The sequence below is a fragment of the Montipora foliosa genome, chromosome 11 (genome assembly GCF_036669935.1).
Source record: "Montipora foliosa isolate CH-2021 chromosome 11, ASM3666993v2, whole genome shotgun sequence".
In the NCBI taxonomy this organism is placed as follows: Eukaryota; Metazoa; Cnidaria; class Anthozoa; order Scleractinia; family Acroporidae; genus Montipora; species Montipora foliosa.
Window position 1 is genome coordinate 17,182,732 of NC_090879.1, and position 10,000 is coordinate 17,192,731.

At 38.3% G+C, this 10,000-nt stretch overlaps 2 protein-coding genes across 2 annotated transcripts in view; one reads left to right on the forward strand and one right to left on the reverse strand.

Annotated features, from left to right (window-relative positions):
• Positions 1 to 446: 446 nt before the first annotated feature.
• LOC137976393 (CDP-diacylglycerol--inositol 3-phosphatidyltransferase-like) lies at positions 447 to 7,416 on the reverse strand. Its single transcript, XM_068823735.1, has 7 exons — positions 7,309 to 7,416; positions 6,991 to 7,125; positions 4,572 to 4,611; positions 3,481 to 3,594; positions 2,470 to 2,551; positions 1,623 to 1,704; positions 447 to 981 (listed from the first exon to the last, which is right to left on the reverse strand). The coding sequence occupies exons 1-7, from the start codon at positions 7,346 to 7,348 to the stop codon at positions 821 to 823; spliced, it is 654 nt and encodes a 217-aa protein (XP_068679836.1). The 5' UTR covers positions 7,349 to 7,416; the 3' UTR covers positions 447 to 820.
• Positions 7,417 to 7,421: 5 nt separating this feature from the next.
• Positions 7,422 to 10,000, forward strand: part of LOC137976391 (flotillin-2a-like) — a 20,295-nt gene continuing 17,716 nt past the window's right edge. The window contains exons 1-3 of the mRNA XM_068823733.1: positions 7,422 to 7,625; positions 7,940 to 8,021; positions 9,610 to 9,854. Of these exons, the coding sequence (XP_068679834.1) occupies positions 7,577 to 7,625; positions 7,940 to 8,021; positions 9,610 to 9,854 (376 nt within the window). The 5' untranslated portion in view covers positions 7,422 to 7,576. The remainder of the gene's footprint in view (positions 7,626 to 7,939; positions 8,022 to 9,609; positions 9,855 to 10,000) is intronic.

Below are 10,000 nucleotides of genomic sequence, written 5' to 3' on the forward strand. Positions count from 1 at the left end.
GGTCCCTAGTGATTCTGCGATCCACATACAACCTCTCCCTTTGCAGATTGCTTAGTTTCACATGTGCCACTGTCACATGGCAACAAGAAGTTGACATTTTAACTCTGGTTGAACTCTGTCTTACGTCACAGTTGTTAAACAAAAGCTCTGAAAACTTAAGTTGTCCAATGCAGAATGAATGTCACATCAAGTGAAGCACCAAAAAATTTACGGTAGTTGCCTTTCCAACTGTCAGGTAAAGCATTTATCTACCCAACTAAGAAATGCTTCCAATGACAGACAATCACAAGTGGAACTAGGTTCTCCTACCCTAGGAAAACAATGGGTTGGTCCTTTTACGTCAGATAGAGTTATGAACACAAAATTGTTTCAAAACAAGGACTGTTTTTTGTCCTCATCCGGGAAGATTACAAATTAAACTTTTCAGATATTTTAATAAAGGCAGAACTTTCTTTTCAGTTGTTTGGCTGCAATTGTACCCACAACATGCCACATGGTAGTTCAATTCTCAACTGATGAAGCCAATATATTACAGTCTTCTTTTGATAAGATAAACTTTATCAGTAAGGCTGGTACTCATACATCCAAGAAACAAAAAGTAGTTCTGCATTGCTGTCTTTTTCTTTTAACTTAAATAATCCTACTTTTACTGCCCTAGTGTTTATTCTTAGAAATATGAATCAACTATTTAACATTAACAACTACATCAACATCCACTTTCAAACAAGAGCTTTCTATGGCTAACAACTGCTGGAAGCTGGATGTGAATTTATATGTTGATTTACAAGATGTCCTGCTGATTTCCATCCTCCATAATAAGTCATTTATTAATCCGCTCTCGTTCACTCTTGTCCAAGTGCACCGTGTTGATACAAGCCACTATGAGTTGAATAGCGCTGATGACTTGCTTGAGAATGCAGATGGGTAGAGTGACCCATGCAATTGCTACCCACAGACCAAAGGAAATATTCCCTATTGATACTACAAGAAATCACATCTATCAATTACACAACTTTGAAACAAAACAAACCAAAACATCTCTAAACTCTAATTTCGATCCAAATGCAGGACCTTCCTGAAAACCACCTCCAGGTGAGTGGAGCTCCCTGAGTAAATATTGTGATTTTTTAAAAAAGAGTCTTCAAGGAATAATCCTAGGGGGTAACTAATGTCACAAAATGACGGTTTGTAATTAAGCCTGACATAGCATTCTTGCTTTGCTGATGACACTGTATGATGATATGCAAGCAGGGAAATTACTAACTCCCTTTTTGTCTTTCTTCCCGTTTTCATGCATCTGATATTATCATTAGCCAAGAGGTCTCCCTTCCATCAGTTAAGAGAGTACAGTTTTGTACTCAAGGTGTTTTTTTTGACATTACCTGTTTCAGTCTTTCTGCAACCCTTATTTAAATCTGCAGCATGAGTGAGAAGGGCAAACATCTAACATATCAGATTTGATATCAATCTTGCCACCTTGCAAGGGAAGTTCTTCACCAAAACTTACGTAGCAGCATATCAGACCAATCAGGTCACTAACTTATCAACAAGCTTTTGTTAATAGTAATTACTGCTCAATAATTACTTAGTCAATTAACATTGTTATAAAAGAAGGAACTTACCGACTGGGCCAGATGTGAAATGAATTAAGTACAACATACAGTAGAACAACTCATTGCCTGCACACATGGTAAACAGCACAACCTATCAATTGAAATAAAACCTTTTGTTGATACAAAACTCTGAGTGTTGCAGTTTACCTCTTGACACGTAAAGTCTCTAATATTTATTAAGAAGAACTATCTGTATGCTTTTTTCTATTATAAGCCACACCCTGTATGTTTATTTATTTAATAGCTTCAACAGAGCATGAAAAGACTCGAAGTCCATATGAACATGCCCCCATACTTGCATAAACATGCCCCATACTAACATAAACATATGTGATTCAATATACGAACAGATACATAACTAACAAGTAATATGACACATAATACAAATAAAAACAATAATACTACTACTAATAATAATTTATCGACAACAGACTGTTGCCGGGGTAACAGATCTGCATTTTGAGCAAATAGTTTTAAAAGTTCTTATTCGGTCAGGATCAAAAGCTGAATGAAGAAGTGACTTGTAATGCGAACAAACTTTCGTTTTAAAGGATGAAAGAGTAACTAGTACTTTTCTTAGTATTAAAAGGCAATGAGTTCCAGAGAGGTATAATCCTATTAAAGTAAGAATCCCTGAAGGTTGAGGTTTTAGTTAAATTAGGCTTATAATCAAATTATACTGATAAAGGAGTTCCTAGTTATTCTGGACTTACTATATGGAGTAACATACTTAAGGATGTCGAGGTTAAATAAACCATTACAGTATGCAGACGTACCACCAATTTAATCCATAATTCCACTTGCTACATAAGGTATTTTACTACCTGTTCCCTTAAAACAATAGAAGAATCATTACCCTGGAATGGTAGTACATTCTGAGAAAGAAGTTTCCTGATAAATCAATTTTCTTGTGACTTGCTCCACCCTTCAATAATGAACTAAAGAAAAAAAAAAAGGAAAATTTTTAAAATGAACAATTAAACACTAAACAATCAATGAACTAGTTTATTTGGAAATAACATGACAGCTGAATTTTTAGGGGAATCTTTGTTTACATTTTTGGCCTCATTAGCACAAGACTATTGTTTTCTAATCAGTCAGCCAAGAATAAAGAACTGAATATTGCATAATGAACTTGCTCTGAAAATTTGAACCTGATATACCTGATAATCCCTGAGCAACAATGCTTTGAAAATGTGAAATTTTACAAAGAATACATGGGATCAATCAGCACCTTTGTCACCCAAGAATTTATCAGTCTTTGATGGCCAATAACTGGCTCGTTATCAAAGATAAAAGGCTTAAACCCGACGATTTATCTACATTGAGCACACTTGTGTGTTAACTTAATAAAATAAAACATTAACAATGACATCAGCAAAGATTCCCTGATCTGGGGCCACAGAGAGGGAGGGGCTTGGGAGGCTATAGCCCCCCCCCCCCCACCCAACTTTTTTCCTCTGGTGTTGTTTTCTTCTACACCTCTCCCCCACCCCTCACACTTCCGTGATCCATACCAAAACCTAGAACCCCCTACTTTCAAATGTACTCTGCAGCAGCCCCTGCTTATTGCACAGTCAGACAGCTATGAACTTTGTTGAGCCTTCAACTTGACTTCAACTGTAGTTTCTTTTCCCACGTGCCTGATTACCTCAGAAATATAATAAATATCTTACTAAGCTCTTTTTCTCAGTCTGTACTGAAAGAAAATACAGACCCTAGTTTTTCCTGCTGATTTATGGCCCTCATGCTTGAGCCAAACATAAGCTGAAAAAAAGTCGACCCATAACTTACAGTACAGACCTCGAGCTCAGTTAGCAAGAGGTAACAGTCTGTCATTTCCCTCATAAAGAGAAGAAAGGCTTACCTTTGCACATGGATCCAGTGGCTAGCAATATCCAGGCAAATAAGCATTTGGAAAACAAAAATGTACTCTGGATAAAAAAGAGCCAACATCATTAATAGGGCTGTGGTGACACATCTAAAGAAAAAACAAAATAATATGTTAAAAATTCCAATTAATGCAGAAGAGAAGATATTACTGTTGTATAAAATCAGCAAAATGTTCAAGTGATCATAAAAAATGGTGTTCCAGTATGTGGGTAAAGTGCAGACTACTCTGCATATAATTTTATTGGTGTGTATTGTTAAACGCCTCATTCTTCAAAGAGGGGGGGTGAATAGGCCAACAGATTAGCGGAGTTTTGGAAATATCTTTGCCTGATTTCGGATTCAGTGTGAAATTTTGACAGATTTTCAGATCTTGCAATTCCAGTGGATTGGGATTTCAGCCTTCTTTTTGGCCCGGATTATGGAATTTTGCCTGTAATAAAGTTCAGGTTGCAGATCTCATTTGGCTCACGGACCTCTCAAATCTACATTCTTGCAAATATTGAGTGGATTCAGATGTAAGGACTTTTTTTAATGGATCGACGGATTTCTTTAAAAGCCCTATTCACCCCCCTCTTCAAAGAATGGAAGAACACAGTAGTGGCCGGGCATTCTTTTTTTTTGTGGCCAGGTATTCTGCAGTTTCTCTCAGGGTCAACTTCTCTTGGGGCAGAAAATATATTAGTAGGCATGGGATACTTATTACAGAGAATTCAAATTTTATTTTTAAAGAAGTGGGATTCAAAATGACAACATCATGGAGTGGAAGTGGCATGTGGCACTTTGAAAGATACAACCAACATAAAACCTTCAGAAACCTTTGGCAATGCTTAGAAATATTTGGGCAAACTGGAGAAGATCTCATGCCTTTCCCATAGGTCAAGGTTTGTGAGAGCAACTAGAGAATTCAGGGCTGCCCAGGGCTACCACATGGAAATTAGTCAAAAGCTTTTGAGGAATGAGGCATATAGCAACAGGCACTTTTTATTATTCCATGATATGGAAATAAATGGCCCTTTATTCTATAGTTTAGCCATTAGCAGGTGCAGTGTCTGATTAATTATGTACCTGTCAGTAAGCATGTCCAGCATTGCTCCAAACATCGTACCTGATCATGATAAAATAAGATTCACAACTCATCAATGTATATCAGCTCTGACTTGTAACCTGCTATTTTTTGGTATTGTAAGCAGCTTCTGTTGTTTTCATTTCATTTCATTTCATTGAGTCAGTTGTTATTCTTTTGTTTTTAGCTTGAGTATTGAGCCAATCACGAGCTGCTACGTGACTCTCACAATCTTTGTAATGGTTGGGGCTTTATAATAGCCTAATCTCTGTGTGCTAGTTAATTGAAGATTGAAGCCTCCACCAACCCCACCCCCCCCCCCTCCCCCCCCAGTCCAGGGGCAGATAAGGGGATGATAGGGGGATATAAGCACTTTTGATAAGAGATCTGTCCCTTGGGGGTGATAAATTAGATGTGTTTTACATCTTCATAATGTCCACACTTCGGGAATGAAGGAGATTTGACTGTGGTTGAAAAGACTGGTACCTAAGTTCAAGCTTGTTATGAAGCGGACTGTAGTCATCCCATTTGCCAATCTGAGAGACGAAAACTCACATATGAGACAGTGTGGTACGCTGGCAGACCCAATGTTCAGTTCTTGCCTTTACCAGTGCCAGATCCAAAGTGCCCTTGGGGGTCTAAGGAATGAAAGAATAGCTATGGGTTTGCAAGGGGCACTCAATGCATCTTGAAGAAGTTTTAACCACAGACAGCGCTAGCAGTGATTTACCTGCAGCTTGTTAAGATTGATAGATCTAGAATCAGCAGTTCTCTCCAAAAGAAAAATTAAAACTGGCCGAAAAACGTCTTGCAGGTTCTATGAGGATGTCATTTCTAAGCTGATCAAGCTCAAAACTAAGCTACAATTTGTGACAAAATTCGTTGGAAAAGTACACGACTATACAGATTCAAAGCTTTCGCAGCTCACTCTCCCCTCACAATGTTATTTTAACACAAGTTTCTGAGCCCATTTGCCAAAACAACATTGTGGAAGGGCAAGGGATTGTAAAGTGTTTCAACAATTTTGTCCGAGACTGTAGCTACACCTAAATTGAAGCTCACTGAGTTCGGAGCAAAAGCCTCAGATATCTTTCAGGTTGATTATGCACCCTTAAAGAGGAAACCTCGTTTGAAAAAACAGAATGAACACCGCGCTGCAAAAATGTAAGGATATTTGTACCTCTTGGAGGACGTCAGCGTTTTGGAAAAGATTGCCCTGGCTTAGATAAGGATTCTCTTAGCAAAAAGGGTCACATACAAAAAGAGAATGTCTTGAATTTAAAACAAAGAGAAAAGAAATGGGTTGAATTATCAGTTTCCCAAAATGACACACTTCAGTTAAGCATTGATGAAAAGGACTACCTCGCAGGCTTACTAGGCAAGGAAAGAGGTGAAGCAACTACTGTAATTCCTCCCACATAGAAGATGAGAACAAGGATGAAGATCATGATGATGTCGCCTGCAGTGAGGAACAAGGTGAAAGTGATGATGATGACAACTGCAGTGTTTCTGTCCTGCCCAAACCAGGAGAGGTGTCTTCATCAGATATTGAAGATTATGGTCCATATTGGAATAATTCATCAGAGCACGTCCATGCCAAATGTGGATCATCTTTTAGACTAAATTTTGTATATTTGCATTTTGCCTGGTTTATTTTAGCCACTCGGGGTTAGGGTTAGGGTTAGGGTTAGAGTTGGGAGAATTCTCAACAGTTATGCAAACCCTCAACTGCATCTCAAAATTAAATAACTGTCTCAAATTCTCCCAACTCCCCCTCTTATTTAGATGAGGCTATGGAAACACAGAAAACGTCAATTTTGCCAATTACCTACAAGTAACAGGCGAGAAAATGCTCCAGAAAAATTGCCAACAACATCGTTAACAGTTATCTTTTGGTGACAGTGTACATGTTCAAAATTAATATTACTATCAGTGCTTTTTACTAATGACATCCTCTCATGTTCTGTTTTTTAAAATTCTAAGAACTTTGTACTAGGAAACAAACTCAGTTACTATGTGTTTTGGGAAACAGATAAGCCTTTATATTGAAACTTTTTGTAAAACAGTGCTCCATGTTTACATGTGTAATTACCTAAAATGGATACAGTTGGCTCAAATAAACAGGAATGTGAGTTTGAAGACTTGAGGTAAATACTTATAAGCTAAAAAAATGGTAGCCTCTAAAAAAAAGCCTTCCCCCCCCCCAAAAGTGACGATAAAAACAAAGTGACCCTCCCCCAGGCTTTTTAAACCCCCCCCCCCCCCCCCCCCCCCTTCCTGCTATATAATGACCAGTCCCTAATATTTGATCAGGGCCTTTGTCAAATATCCCCCTATCTGCCCCAGCATGAACATAATCATCACACTTTGTTACAGGGGAGGAAATTTACCCCATTCGAGACCAAAAGTACCCAGTCTTACTTTGATTAAAGTATCTGGCAGCATATCCATCGAATGCATCAAGTAAGCCACTGGCTAGATACATCATAGCAGCTACTACATGATCAGTCGACATGAAGTAAAACGATAAAATGGCCAGAATGATTCTTGCATAACCTGTAAGAAAATAATTTTACAAACAACATGATATGAATCGCAGATAAAAAGCGCGTTAAGGAGTCACTGAAAGCTGCAAAAGTGTAAAAATCTTGGATGATATAAAGAGCAAAAAAGGCTTCTGGGAGTCTTATTAGCTTCGAATATGCTCTGTAAACATTAATGACACTTTAAAATACTCACCAATTAAATTTGGGATAAAAAGGAATACATTTTCCTTCATTTTCAAGTGATCACGAACCGTTTCTTTTTCGAAGGAGTGGGCTGGGAGAGGGTGTTGTTTTTTTTCTGACATAGACATTTGTCACGTGACAAAGGAAGCCATCTGTTTGCACTGTTGAGGAGCACTGGGGCGACAACGATGGGCGTTTGCCTACGTACTCCTCCATAGAAGTTGTTTTTTTGCAAATATTACTTTTGTGAATTAAACTCGGCATAGTTCAACTTGGTCATGGGGAATTGTCATACAGTGGGACCGAATGAAGCCATAGTTCGCTCAGGTAGGACAAGTTTCGCAAATGTTATTGTGCATCGTGAGTAACAATCGCCACTAAACTTGGAACCTACCATCATAAACATTTGATCACAAAGGGACGAAATCAGACTAAATTTGCTGGAAATTTTAACTTTAACGCGATCCTTCGTAATTTCAACGATGCAGTTAAGTCATATTTAACGCGAATCATGCTTGATCTCGGGGAAAGAATCTTTGAAAGAGAACGAATTGTTGATGGCAAATCATGCCTAATTCCACGTAGAAGCGAGCATGTTCCGCGTTCTGATCTTTGCGTCTCGCTTAAATTTGTATTTTTAGGTGGCTGTTGCGGTAATGATGCGAAGAAAACTGTCATAGGAGGATGGGTTTGGGCCTGGGCTTTTGTTACAGACGTACAATCGTGAGTAGTGAGAAAAATAACATCTATCCCTGCTTAGAAATGATAAGAACGTAGCTAGCTGTCGTGCATTACGTGGTCGTCATCTTCGTAACGAAACCACCAAAACAGGTGCGCTTTGACATGACATATGGCAGATTTAAAAGTCAGCAAAAAAGAGAAACAAAAAACACGAAAATGCACAACGAACTGTCTGGCAGCCAGACAGGGAATCTTAAAACTCATGACCACTAATGTAAGGAATTCGATTAAACCTATTAACGTTTTGGATAACGAATAAGACAAGAAGCCCCTTCTTGCTTGTTTTTTTGTGAGTCAGTTACGTACACACATGGACGGTTTTTGCAGTGAGATGTTGCCGAGATTTAATTGGAGTGTGTTTCAAAAATTCTGTCCGGTTCCCGGAGATCTCAACAGTACCTGAAACGTGTTTAAAGAAAAGTCGTTCGGCTGCGACATTTTAATTTTTGTGTTTTTGCCATTGACCTTTGACTCCATACTTTTCCCCTTGCTGGCAAATGTTTTCAGTTTACTTTCAACCACGAAAAGACAAAAAACTAACTGTTTTGAAGGTACGTATTTTTAAACCAACATTTCTAAATTCCAATTCGATTGGATGCAGGATCTCGCTGAAAACCAGGTGTGAGAGTGGAGCTTCCTGGGTAAATATTATTAATAAATATGATGATGATGATGATTATTATTATTGTTAATACAGGAATGTTTATTTTCATCTGCTCATATATAAGATGGGAATGTGTGCTTAAAACTAAAAAAACATTTTGAAATAATAATTCTGCTAAAAAAAATGTACACCTGGTCACAAAATAAGTCATATTTAAATATTTTTGTCTTACCTGATGTATTTTGCTGGGTGTATCCCTTGTTCTATGTGAGTTTTACGGAGCAGCAAGGCTGCTACTTGAGAAAATTGTCCGGGAGCCCTTCGGGCTTCCAACATTAAAAGTTATTGGCTCGAGTCATTTTTTCAAGAGCCCAGAATTAATTAATTCCAGCTGGGATCATATTTATAAGAGAGTGAGGATGAATCAAGTAAGACGCTCGTTCGGGCTACTTGTTCAGAAATGTGGTCGCCCGTGCTCGCAAATAAGGCGCCCCAGGCGACCGTTAGGCAGCAACCTTGAGCAGTAACATTGATCTCTGTGGTTCGAGTCTCTGAGCACTTTCTGATGTCTATCATTTCATTGTTTGGGTTGATTGCTTCTTCAGATCTTCTGGCTTTTAATGGTCTGTTGCTAAGAACACTCAGATATCACTGGAAGATCACTGTCCAGAATAAGTGTAGAAATGCTAGACCTAAACCCATTGACTCCTCAGAGTTAGCCTGCGTCGTAGACGTAATCTAACACCGGCTAGTAGCATCTGCAAAGCAGTGCTGAGATCCTTTTTCTGGACCCCCAACAGACTCAACATGTTCTTCAACCAGAGAAAAATCACACCTTTTTAAAAGACAATATTTAGATTTGATACCAATATCCACAAGAAATTAATTTGTTTATGTGACCCAAAAAAGTGCACTCACTTCTTGGCCTTCATAAGCACTCAAATAATGATATTGTCTCCTCATTAGAATATCGCTGCAAGTAATGACATTGAACCCAAGATGTGAAAGTGTAGAGACTGCCCAAGGTGTTGCTGTTACAGTAACTGGAGTTGCACAAGTCAAAGTCATGACAGAACCAGAACTGCTCAAGACTGCTTGCGAACAGTTTCTCGGCAGAACGACCCGAGAAATTGAAAGTGTTATTCTTCAGACTCTTGAAGGTCATTTGAGAGCAATCCTGGGTACTTTGTCAGTAGAGGAGATTTATAAAGGTGTGTATAAAAAAACAGTTCCTTGAAGAGTGAATTACATTTTCTGACTCAGGATTGGATTGTATTTATTTCTTTAACAATGCTTTCAAGATCGCAATCATATGATAATAAATGGTATCGCTTGCATTAATTTTAATGATATTTTT